A 13,776-nucleotide genomic window follows, 5' to 3' on the forward strand; every position below is an offset into this window, starting at 1 on the left:
CAAAACTGATCTTGTTGAGGATATAGAGTCAACATCCACTTTGTTACCTGAACAGCTATGAATATTCAAATTGTGTCAATGCACAGCAATTACTATTAAACTGCTAATTGACACAGAAGAATTCTTCACATATGTATTTAATTTAAAAGTCTGTGGTATTTTTTAAACAAATAGATTAACATTGGTTGGTTAACTCGATGATTCTTATCACATTATCCTATATAACGTTCACGAGCTTTATCAAATGATTTGATCAGTGATATTTTAGTCCTGTGTATCGGTATTTGGTTTCCGACACAGAACACCCCACAAAGACACGGGGGAATTCAGTAGGTATCCTCAACAATTACAACTTTAAAGTAGACGTTATAATGTATATTTTTGTGGATAATGATTCATGTACTTGATTCCAACATCCAGTGATACGCGTGTACAAACTGGTCGCCGTAGCCTAGTGGTTTGGAAGCTTACTTCACACCCGGCAGGTGCAGGTGGGATTCTATATCCCAGCGCCACTTCAAACATAACACTTGACATACGTAGTGACTTGTTTTGCCGGTATTGAAAGTAAATGTCACGGATATTTCGGATACGACCTTAAGAATTGGAGTCTCGTCTTACGAAAGGCGTTGACACGATTATATTATTGTACATTTATATAGCGTTTTATCTAATTAAGACAACTACCCTAAAGCGCTTTACATGTAAAACAATAGCAGTAGCTCTGGTAGAGCATTCTCTTCGTACCGGTAGGTCTTGAGTTCGAGCCCCGCTCGTGCCATGGCCACGTCAAACCCAAGACATTAAAATGCATGGGAAGTTGTTGCTCCTTCGCCAAACGCTCGGCAATTAGAAGTGAGAATCATGGGTCTTTCGGATATGACATTTATAACGGAGGTCCCTTGTGGCGACAGGTGTTGATACGATAAAGAACCCTCACTGCAACTGCTCTGAGCGCTAATCATAGGTCAAAATTTGGTACTTCACGCTGGTGACGTCTCAATATGAGTGGAAAATTCTCAACGAGACGTCTAAACAAAAACAAAGAAAAATAACAAACATTAACTATAACTATAAAAACAAACTAAAACAAAGACCAATAATGCATAGAAAAGGGCATAAAATCATAATAAAACGCGCCATGCACAGGTTAAATTTTTCATGGGGTTTCCCTTCAAGTTGGTGATAAATGCGAAGATAACGAAAAGTGATCAACACTGATTTTGATTTCGGATAACTCCGTTTACCTGATCAGGATATAGGGCTCCCGGCGGGTGTGACCGGTCGACAGGGTATGCTTACTCCTCTTAGGCACCTGATTCCACCTCTGGTGTGCCCAGGGGTCCGTGTTTGCCCAACTATCTATTTTGTATTGCTTGTGGAAGTTATGAGATTGATCACTGTTCGTTATCTTCATCTTTCATAAGGAATAAATTAAGAGTCGGGCAAACACGGACCCCTTGATATGCCAGAGGTGGTATCAAGTGCCTACATTGGTTGGTTGTATATTGTTTAGGCATAAGCATCCCCTGTTGACAGGTCACACCCGCCATAAACCCTATATTTTTATCGGGTAAACGGAGTAATCCGTAGTTAAAATCAGTGTGTAAAGAATTTGAATGGCCTAACAATTGGTTTGAAACACCTCAGACAACATTTGACCCAATGACAGGTTGTATTGGCAAACTAGATCGTTATAACGACCATAGAATTTGCGAAGTGTTGACTTTAAACGAGACTATTGCAATCCCTGTAACATCAGTAGCCTCGATTTAAAACCAAACATACGCAAGACAATGTAAGCTCTTGTGTTTCGAATCAGTTGAGAAACATAAACACCATATGCAGATGATAATGGAATGTTGCTACATAAATATGAGAAGTTGACGATGGAAAAGCTGAAGTCATTCTGTGTGTCATAAAGTTGAGTTGTTAGTTTGTCTTTAACATCTATGTTCAATACAATATCTACATACGAAGCAGATGTGGAAGACTGGTCTTATTTCGAATTCACTGGGATATATCGAATCAAACGTCTGATGTGTGTGTGTGTCATTAAATTGTTAAAACATAACGTCTGGTGACGTGTGTCATTGGATTGTCTGAATATAACGTGTAGTGTTGTATGTCATTAGATTGTCTGAATATAACGTGTAGTGGTGTATGTCATTAGATTGTCTGAATATAACGTGTAGTGTTGTGTGTCATTAGATTGTCTGAATATAACGTGTAGTGGTGTGTGTCATTAGATTGTCTGAATATAACGTGTAGTGGTGTGTGTCATTAGATTGTCTGAATATAACGTGTAGTGGTGTATGTCATTAGATTGTCTGAATATAACGTGTAGTGGTGTATGTCATTAGATTGTCTGAATATAACGTGTAGTGGTGTGTGTCATAAGATTGTCTGAATATAACGTGTAGTGGTGTGTGTCATTAGATTGTCTGAATATAACGTGTAGTGTTGTATGTCATTAGATTGTCTGAATATAACGTGTAGTGGTGTATGTCATTAGATTGTCTGAATAAAACGTGCAATGGAGTACTAGTCATTGGATTGTCTGAATATAACGTGTAGTGTTGTATGTCATTAGATTGTCTGAATATAACGTGCAATGGAGTACTAGTCATTAGATTGTCTGGATATAACGTGTAGTGTTGTATGTCATTAAATTGTCTGAATATAACGTGTAGTGGTGTGTGTCATTAGATTGTTTGCACGTGTAGTGGTGTGTGTCATTAGATTGTCTGCACGTGTATTGGTGTGTGTCATTAGATTGTCTGAATATAACGTGTAGTGTTGTATGTCATTAGATTGTCTGAATATAACGTGTAGTGGTGTGTGTCATTAGATTGTCTGAATATAACGTGTAGTGGTGTATGTCATTAGATTGTCTGAATATAACGTGTAGTGTTGTATGTCATTAGATTGTCTGAATATAACGTGTAGTGGTGTGTGTCATTAGATTGTCTGAATATAACGTGTAGTGGTGTGTGTCATTAGATTGTCTGAATATAACGTGTAGTGGTGTGTGTCATTAGATTGTCTGAATATAATGTGCAATGGAGTACTAGTCATTAGATTGTCTGAATATAACGTGTAGTGTTGTGTGTCATTAGATTGTCTGAATATAACGTGTAGTGGTGTGTGTCATTAGATTGTCTGAATATAATGTGCAATGGAGTACTAGTCATTAGATTGTCTGAATATAACGTGTAGTGTTGTATGTCATTAGATTGTCTGAATATAACGTGTAATGGTGTGTGTCATTAGATTGTCTGCACGTGTAGTGTTGTATGTCATTAGATTGTCTGAATATAACGTGTAGTGGTGTATGTCATTAGATTGTCTGAATATAACGTGTAGTGGTGTATGTCATTAGATTGTCTGAATATAACGTGTAATGGAGTACTAGTCATTAGATTGTCTGAATATAACGTGTAGTGGTGTGTGTCATTAGATTGTCTGAATATAACGTGTAGTGTTGTATGTCATTAGATTGTCTGAATATAACGTGTAGTGTTGTATGTCATCAGATTGTCTGAATATAACGTGCAATGGAGTACTAGTCATTAGATTGTCTGAATATAACGTGTAGTGTTGTGTGTCATTAGATTGTCTGAATATAACATGTAGTGGTGTGTGTCATTAGATTGTCTGAATATAACGTGTAGTGTTGTATGTCATTAGATTGTCTGAATATAACGTGTAGTGTTGTATGTCATTAGATTGTCTGAATATAACGTGTAGTGGTGTGTGTCATTAGATTGTCTGCACGTGTAGTGGTGTGTGTCATTAGATTGTCTGCACGTGTAGTGGTGTGTGTCATTAGATTGTCTGCACGTGTAGTGGTGTATGTCATTAGATTGTCTGCACGTGTAGTGGTGTATGTCATTAGATTTTCTGAATATAACGTGTAGTGGTGTGTGTCATTAGATTGTCTGAATATAACGTGTAGTGGTGTGTGTCATTAGATTGTCTGAATATAACGTGTAGTGGTGTGTGTCATTAGATTGTCTGAATATAACGTCTAGTGGTGTATGTCATTAGATTGTCTGAATATAACGTGTAGTGGTATGTTTCATTAGATTGTCTGAATATAACGTGTAGTGGTGTGTGTCATTAGATTGTCTGAATATAACGTGCAATGGAGTACTAGTCATTAGATTGTCTGAATATAACGTGTAGTGGTGTATGTCATTAGATTGTCTGAATATAACGTGTAGTGTTGTATGTCATTAGATTGTCTGAATATAACGTGTAGTGGTGTATGTCATTAGATTGTCTGAATATAACGTGTAGTGGTGTATGTCATTAGATTGTCTGAATATAACGTGTAGTGGTGTGTGTCATTAGATTGTCTGAATATAACGTGTAGTGTTGTATGTCATTAGATTGTCTGAATATAACATGTAGTGGTGTGTGTCATTAGATTGTCTGAACATAACGTCTGGTGACGTGTGTCATTAGATTGTTTAAAAATAACGTGTAATGGAGTACTAGTCATTAGATTGTCTGAATATAACGTGTAGTGTTGTATGTCATTAGATTGTCTGAATATAACGTGTAGTGGTGTGTGTCATTAGATTGTCTGAATATAACGTGTAGTGTTGTATGTCATTAGATTGTCTGAATATAACGTGTAGTGGTATGTGTCATTAGATTGTCTGCATGTGTAGTGGTGTATGTCATTAGATTGTCTGAATATAACGTGTAGTGGTGTGTGTCATTAGATTGTCTGAATATAACGTGTAGTGGTGTGTGTCATTAGATTGTCTGAATATAACGTGTAGTGGTGTATGTCATTAGATTGTCTGAATATAACGTGTAGTGGTGTGTTTCATTAGATTGTCTGAATATAACGTGTAGTGGTGTGTGTCATTAGATTGTCTGAATATAACGTGCAATGGAGTACTAGTCATTAGATTGTCTGAATATAACGTGTAGTGTTGTATGTCATTAGATTGTCTGAATATAACGTGTAGTGGTGTGTGTCATTAGATTGTCTGAATATAACGTGTAGTGGTGTGTGTCATTAGATTGTCTGAATATAACGTGTAGTGTTGTATGTCATTAGATTGTCTGAATATAACGTGTAGTGGTGTATGTCATTAGATTGTCTGAATATAACGTGTAGTGGTGTATGTCATTAGATTGTCTGAATATAACGTGTAGTGTTGTATGTCATTAGATTGTCTGAATATAACGTGTAGTGGTGTATGTCATTAGATTGTCTGAATATAACGTGTAGTGGTATGTGTCATTAGATTGTTCACACATAACGTCTAATGGAGTGTGTGTCACTGTTCAAACATAACGTGTAATAGAGTGCCATTGGAATGTTTAAACAGCACGTGAAATTGAGTTTGTCACTATTTGTTCAAACATCACGTGAAATGGAGTATGTGTCACTAGATTGTTCAAACATCACGTGAAATGGAGTATGTGTCATTAGATTGTTCAAACATCACGTGAAATGGACTATGTGTCATTAAATTATTCAAACATAATGCGGGAAATGGAGTACAAGTCGTTTGATTGGTTAAACATCACGTTTTCCAATCATATAGCACCTTCTGGATTATGATTTCACGAAAGCTATGAAAATACAAACTCAATATTTTCTCAGATCTTTTAATCAATTTATGACAAAATGAACTTTACAAAAGAAAGAGATCCCAGTACACATATATTAAAATTCTCTAATATCAAGTATTACTCATAAGTGGTATCTTCCAATATTGAACAGTGCTCATAATTGTATTAATGGATTTGAAAGACAACAAAACAAAATATTGCAATAAATATCATAAACTCTTCTTTTTATATATGCATACAAAATGAAGTGTGTAGAAATATTCTTTAGATAGTAAGAAACGAATAAGTCAGAATGAAATAGCATTGCAATAGTCGCCTCTAGAAACATACAGAGTTGATGAAAAAGTAAGATAACGAACAATGTGAAGTGTTTCATTGTCTGTAGATGTCCTCTGGCAGACTCAATAGTATGATCTTGCGTATATAAGATGACTCTGAAAAGAATGAACTCTCCTATTAGGTACAAATAGCATAGCTCTCTTATTTAATTAGACCAGACAACTTTAACATCTAATATACGACACTTTAGATCTACTTATTTTCGTAAGCCCCAATGTCAGGGAGTTGATATAACAAATAAGTAATTGTGTACAAACATCAGTATATATAATACCATTCAACTGTATGCGGTATATTTAGGAACCCGGCTCATCGGACCAAAAAGCCACCATAAAGGAAAAAGCAGTTTCGATGCAAAATATACAAGAGTTTTAAACTTGTATTGTACCGAAAATTGATATTTAAGTTATTTTCATTTAAAGCTTCCTGTTTGTTTTAATTGCTGGTAAAAGGGTTTTTTTTATTTGGACAGAATCGACCCATTATTGGACATACATGTAACATATTTTACAAAAATAAACTACTTTCGTTTATCCCATTCACAACTTGGATATACATTGGTTCCGTTGTAAAGGAATAAGGTATGGCGACGTGTATTTAAATCCACTTAGAGATCGGACTTTAAGTTGATTAATATTAATGTGGATGTCATTAATTAGGAAAGATTTACAATATAACAACTCAGTACCGACCATTAACTAGGAGATTATTCCAGGCAGGTAACGCGAAGAAAAGACACTGTTCCATTAACCTGATCCTCTTTAATTTTAATTTATATGCTCAAAATCTTGACATTATAATACACTTAACATATGCACACAAAATAGCATTAGAATGTGTAACCCAGAAAGTTACTTTAAATATGTCGATAATTGGACACTTTGCAAAATATGTAGCGGCCTTTTGATAAATACCAAATGAAGGTAGTTACATGTACAACTGATGTTGGTATTAAATTAAAATAGCTTTACATGAAGGGGAAATATTCATACCTCATAAATGTAGGTTTGGTCAACCATCAACAACGGGCATGCTGTGCATCTGGACGACACGTGCTCTGTCAGGGTCTTGTCGCAATGGTGGAGGTGGTAGTCGCTGCTTTAAAGTACTCATATGGGTAGGTTTCAGCAACCGTGACGTAATCACGTTCACCTGATCTTCCGGTAACTTCTGATAACTCGGAAAACTGGATTTATCTGGATTACGGGTGTACTCTTTGCACCGAAATTTATCTGTGTGTTTTTCGGGAGAAAATCCTTCCCGTGCAATGGTTGGTTTTAGAAGACGATCGACCACTGGATCCACTGCATGGCGGGTGTACCTCCTAAAAGCTGGAGCTTTGGGGATGAGAAACGTGTTCATACGTCTCTGGTACTCGTCAGACTGCAACACCAGTTTCTTAAGATCAGAATTTTCCCTGTTGATTCGCAGCATGTCAAAGTTTGGATAGTCACCACTTCCCCGGTATTTCATGGACCTCGGTAGTCCACTGTACATGTACCTCACATTATTTTGTAAAACATAGTTATGGGTAACTTTAAACTCGCCCATGCCTTCCGTTTTGGGGACTAAAGCGATATACCAATATTCAACAGCGAACAGCAACTGCAAAAAATGAAAAATGCAAAGTCGTCAATTATCTTTAAACACACTCGGATAGCTTGATTAGAAGAGCCTTGGCTCTTTTCTTTCTTCACATAACCACAACCAATACACTATAGTAACTAATGGCTTACTTACAGGTTCTGAATGGTCAAATATGTTTTGTTAATTGTAAATAAAGCGTTCAAATCTCCGAGATAATCCATGTAATCTTCAATCCCGGCTTCAATTCATTCGGCACCCGCATGGGGAGGACGCAGGCGAATGAGAGAATGTCCCTCAACTTTAAATTCTAACAATGATATATCAGTCAGAATAAGGATAATGCTTATCAGACGTCAGGAGATCACAGAGGTCTGATTACAGAGCGGGAAGAATAAATAAAACAATAGAGGGATATTAAATGAAGATGTATTATCAGATACATTTAAATCACCAAATACAGAATATCCGTAAAGCGCCTGTCAAACAGACCACAGCAGACTTAGGCAATTATTAGTGTACAAAACACTTTTGGCTAGCGAATGAATTCTTCTAAATGTTCTAACGAGAACGAGCGATTGACGACGATTCCTGGAGATTGGAAAGAACCATGCAGCTGACGTGTTAAAGTTGGCATGTTCCTGTGTAAGTTGAAGAACATGTACCCCCCGCCTTATCAATAAACTACTTAGCCCGTTATTGTTTCGAGTGCCTTGTCAGTCGCGTCTCTTGTGACGATTGGTATTATCAATATAAAAAAAAAATGAAGTGAACTCGAATCTATATCTTTACAATATGTGTTCTTGAAAGTGCACATAATTGACAACTAGATAGCTAATAAAATAGTTCATGGGTACAATTTCGGTTTCAACCTCAATTTACAAATTTAAATTTGAACAAGAGGCCCACAGGCCTTATCGGTCACCTGAGTACTAGTTAAATAATAATTTTTCTAAATATCTCTGTAGTTTAACAGTTAAAAGCTTATTTCACTAGTCCCAAGGGCTATGAAATCTAGAAAGAATTTCCTGTACTGAATATCTAAGCTAAATTCTAATATTCAGCAACAGTATATAAAACAAGATACTTTAATGGCCTCAAAAGAGCATATACACATACTGATGAAAGGTTTTACATAATATATATGTAACATTAACACAATGTGACTAATTTGTGCCAGTCTTAGAGTCAATCAATCAATCAATCAGTCTAGTATCAATAGCATTAAAGCATCATTAATATGGTTTGCACATATGCACTATATATATCAAGTTTGGCCCCGTCCTGGAATCAGAACCTCTATACTCCGGGAATCATGAAAGTTACAATTTTGGTAGAGGTCTTCCTACTCTATATCACGATGCAATTACAGTTTTTCTTAAAGATATGCAGTTGTAGAGAAGATTTTGAAAATTCCTCAATTTTTGGCAGTTTTTGTCCCGCCCCTAAGGATACAGGAGTCCTGACATTTACAATTTATGTCCCCCTTGTCTCAAAAATGCCTGTATACTAAAAGGAATTTGAATGACAGTTATCAAGAAGTTAAAAATGTTCTATTGTTCACAAATTTAATAACTACCATTTTGGTCCCAACCTGATACCAAAACCCCTGGAATCATCCAATTCATAATTCTGGTATAGTAATACCTGGGTTTTTTTTCTAAATATCTCTTTAGTTTTAATTTAGTATCAATAACACTAAAGATGTTATTTATGTGTTTCACATATAAATACTATATACTAAGTTTGCCACCGCCCTGGGGTCAGAACCTATACCCCCAGGATCATGAAATTTACAATTTTGGAAGAGGGCTTGCTGCTCTACATCAAGATGGATTTAGTTTTTCTTACACTTGTGTGGTTGTAGAGAAGATTTTTTAAAATTAGTCAATTTTTGGCAGTGTTGCCCCGTCCCTCAGGCTCAGGGATGCAGGAGTCCTGAAATTTACAATTAATATCCTCCTTGTCCCAAAGATGCTTCATACCAAATTGAAAAGAATTGGAATTGTAGTTAAAAATGTTCAATTGTTAGCACACGACTAATAACGACGGACGTAGACCAATTGAGTTTACTTAGGTGACCTAAAAAGGTGTTCTAGAGTTCAACTGTAAGCATACTGCCCTTTGTATATGTTCTTTTGAACAGCTTTCTGAATTGTTGGTCACTGTGGTATGATGAAACATCTGTACAGTTTGTATAAACTAGCTATGAATTGTTGTTCACTGTGATATAACAAAACGTTTGTATGAACTAGCTCTGAATTGTTGTTCACTGTGATATAATGAAACATTTGTATGAACTAGCTCTGAATTGTTGTTCACTGTGATATAATGAAACATTTGTATGAACTAGCTCTGAATTGTTGTTCAATGTGATCTGATGAAACATTTGTATGAACTAGCTCTGAATTGTTGTTCACTGTGATCTGATGAAACATTTGTATGAACTAGCTCTGAATGGCTGTTCTCTATGATACAAGTATAAGGAATTAGATCTGAATTATGTAATATATTGCACGTACATGAACAAGAATTGTAATAAAACAAATGAAATGTAAGTAGTTCACTAACCAGTCAGGCAATCTGCCGGAGTCGAGTGTCCATTCTGATATCTGCTACGTTTAATGTCCTTAAATGCAATTAAGACCGCATTGTATGTGTTTTAATTATCATCCGACCATAACGATAAGCCAATATTTTTTCGTGACCAAAGAGAGTTTTTAAATATATAACAGAGCGAACGTCAGAACAAAACGGCATATTAGAATAAATCGGCTTAACTGCTGACCACTTAGATCGGTCTTTATACCTGTCGTCCTTACCTCAGAGCATTAATTCTCACTGTTATAAGTCTTAATAAATTTATATTTGTGTTCGATGTGATTTCATGCGAAAGTTTCTTTTCCTAAGTGAATTGACATGAAAACACGATGGTTCAAAGATTAAGCATTAGCACTACAGGAGACTAACATTTTTGGTACGGATCGATGCACATATTATTGAATCAAAGAACACATATATATTTAAAGAGTAAAATCAATATGTATACATCTACGAGTATCTTGATTTCATTAAATTACACATATGTTTTCCGGATCTCCTCACTAAGATAATGTATTTGTAAACAAATTTCGCATTTTATATCTCCTAACCCTGACCCTTGAGATTCGGGATAGAATAGGTCCTCAGAACCTCTTGCTTATCGTAAGAGGCGACTAAATGCCCGGGGCGGTCCTTCGGATGACACCACAAAAGCGGAGGTCACGTGTCACAGCAAGTGTGGCACGATAAAGATCCCTCCCTGCTCAAAGGCCGTAAGCGCTGAACATAGGCCTAAATTCTGCAGTCCTTCACCGGCAATGGCGACGTCTACATATGAGTGAAAAATTCTCGAGAGGGACGATAAACAATATACAATCCATTAATCGCATATTCATCAAAATTAACCATTGTCAAGTTGATGTCCTTTGTATGAATATATTCTATTTGCTTTCAATTTCGGTTTGTTGCGTTGATTGGACTTCTTGCATATTTAAGTTTGTGCAATGATACAGACTGTAGCAGTACTTATGGAAAAGATTCGCCATAGAAAACAAATGATGGATATATGCAATGGTCTAATTTTGTTATTAAGGAGTATTACCTACGTTTTAAACTCTGGAAAATGAATACAACACGAACTCTACTGAAAATAAATTATGTTTTCTCTTTGGTATTTCACATTTTTGCTAGAATGAAAAACGAAAATAATCCTAGATCAATTGTATACATGTATGTATTCTATGTATGTCTGTCTGTGTGTTGTTTGGCGTCCCATTCTGACACGTATAGGTACGTCACCAATTTTGAGTAATGGCCTTACCAGTCGGTGTTATATATCGCATCAACAACCACCGTGACACGAGAATATGCTTCATGTGACTTTCATTTCTAATACTGGGCGCGTGGCGATGGAACAGTCATTGCCTATGTTAAACTTGTAATGTTTGATGCAGCGCTAAGATCAAGACTCGAACCCGGGGCCACTTCAGTTTGTGGAATTATTCAATAATACACATCTTTCATTATTCCTAGAATTTGATTTGCATTCTAAAATTGACTTTCCTCTCCAGCTCATTTCACAAATCTACATTGAATTCACATCTTGTTTTAATTCCTGGCAACAAGTGCAACATTTTTACTCCTGTTGTTTCGACATTATCAAACTAACTGACCTAATTTCGACAGATCGGTCAATGCACGCAGTCGCTTGCCGAACGAGTCCGGCTTATTCGTCCGTCGCTACCTACTCTGCAGCGGATGAAAGGGAACCAAACTGCACTCAGTCGTAGACAATTATCAGTTTTTCTTCAAATGTGAAAACAGTAAGTATGGTGAAGGTATTGTAAGTTTTCACAACATTTATGTCGATGTATTATCATGTACTGAATTATACTCAAAATAGAATAATAATATCAAACAATAGAAAAAAAGTACAAGAGATGGAGAAGCCATTTACTTGGATTTTGGTCAATTTCAAGTAAATGTGGATTTTTACGATTCTAACCAGAGATATATATATATATATATATATATATATATATATAAAGCACAAACAAACAATTATAACACCCAACCTTACGTTTACCCCTAGGATCTAAACGATACATGTGATAATCAATTAATTAATATATAAAGCACTAAATAATCACAACTAGGTACTGAAAATTTTCGCCCCAGCCCGGGGTCGAACCAGCGACGTACGGCACCCACCGCCTAGCAAGATTGTCAAACCAGTGCGTAAGTCCACTCGGCCACAACGACTTCCCTTAAACTTAAAAAAGTCGTTGTGGCCGAGTGGACTTACGCACTGGTTTGACAATCTTGCTAGGCGGTGGGTGCCGTACGTCGCTGGTTCGACCCCGGGCTGGGGCGAAAATTTTCAGTACCTAGTTGTGATTATTTAGTGCTTTATATATATATATATATATATATATATAATTCATTGGTAAAGTCATGGATGTCAAACGTGGTATTAGAATATAGATAATGTTAAAAGTGAAAATAACGAACAATGCAATCATCAATGAAAATGGTGAAAATAACGAACCGTGATCAACATAAAAAATCATATAAAGAATACCAAGTTTAGAGAAAGGTAAACACGTTACATTTGTAAACATATCTACGATCAATAACCGAAGTGTTTAATTTACTTATTAAGAGATAACACAAATATATATCTGATAAGAAATAATATCCAGTTTATCATGATTTTACGTTCAGTGGTTCTGATTCTTATCCATAGACATCCACTACTGTGTTATATATACAATGCTGTGTTAGAAAATACGTCTGTTGTCGGTGCGAGTTAGGAAGCCTGCTGCAATATGTGCACGTTATATTTTATGAATTACACTTGTATCAGTTGAACCCCTCTGTCTCCACACAACCAACACCTACCTTGCTCTGTCTCTTTGTAATCTTTAAATATCTCGGTTTTTATTACCTTTATGTTGTGGACTAAACTCGCTGAAGAAATAATTAGTATATTGATAAATTGCTTCCAATTCTTCCGCAGCTCTATATTAGGTTTACTAGACGTAAGCTCTTTATAAAACAACATTATTCATCAATACAGCTTTAGAAAACCCTCTTGTCTGTCTGTAAGACGTCTATAAATTATTTAATGCATATAATATTGGATAGTTCAAGCGCTTTTTTTATTTGATTGGCCGGCTCGAACTCCGTCCTTTCAATGAATATTTACCTTAAAATAAACGATTAAAGTTCAAAGGATACGAAAGAAATGTTCTTGATTAGATTTATGTTCCGATTTCTCTAACAATGATATTTGTTGCGATTTATTTTCCTTTTCAACATTTCTTTAAAGGTTTTCGTAAACACAGCTGAGAACATTCCAATGGTAACTGAAGTGAAATGTATTTTGACATTGAAAAAGACATAATTGTGAAAAAGTTTAAAGTTTTACCAGTCAAATACGAAACTCGTTTATTTGAATTTCTGCATTAGATCAAAATACACAAAAAGGTTCGAACAATTTAAGAAATATCCAAATAATTATTAAAAGTACGATGTTTCAATTATAGCCACCCTTCATTTGTTTTTGCTTATGGTTAATTACCACACATTTTGTTCTGATTTAGCCATTTATACTACCGGAATGTACTTAAAATAGTTCTGCAAATTATCGTCCAAGAATTCGTATTAGTAATTGTAAGTAATTGTTTCAAACTAAACGTAAAAGCTCACCAA

General features: G+C 35.7%; 1 protein-coding gene across 3 annotated transcripts; it reads right to left on the reverse strand.

Moving 5' to 3' along the window:
• Positions 1 to 5,620: 5,620 nt before the first annotated feature.
• LOC125680576 (uncharacterized) lies at positions 5,621 to 10,165 on the reverse strand. Of its 3 annotated transcripts, none has more exons than XM_048920261.2 (3): positions 10,093 to 10,165; positions 6,930 to 7,542; positions 5,621 to 6,032 (listed from the first exon to the last, which is right to left on the reverse strand). In XM_048920261.2, the coding sequence occupies exon 2, from the start codon at positions 7,486 to 7,488 to the stop codon at positions 6,949 to 6,951; it is 540 nt and encodes a 179-aa protein (XP_048776218.1). In that variant the 5' UTR covers positions 7,489 to 7,542; positions 10,093 to 10,165; the 3' UTR covers positions 5,621 to 6,032; positions 6,930 to 6,948. The 3 variants fall into 3 exon arrangements, with proteins under 3 accessions (XP_048776218.1, XP_056009643.1, XP_048776217.1); XM_056153668.1 differs by lacking the exon at positions 10,093 to 10,165 and adding an exon at positions 7,674 to 7,875; XM_048920260.2 differs by lacking the exon at positions 10,093 to 10,165 and adding an exon at positions 7,678 to 7,873.
• Between the last annotated feature and the right edge of the window lie 3,611 nt (positions 10,166 to 13,776).

The sequence above is a fragment of the Ostrea edulis genome, chromosome 2 (assembly GCF_947568905.1).
Source record: "Ostrea edulis chromosome 2, xbOstEdul1.1, whole genome shotgun sequence".
In the NCBI taxonomy this organism is placed as follows: domain Eukaryota; kingdom Metazoa; phylum Mollusca; class Bivalvia; order Ostreida; family Ostreidae; genus Ostrea; species Ostrea edulis.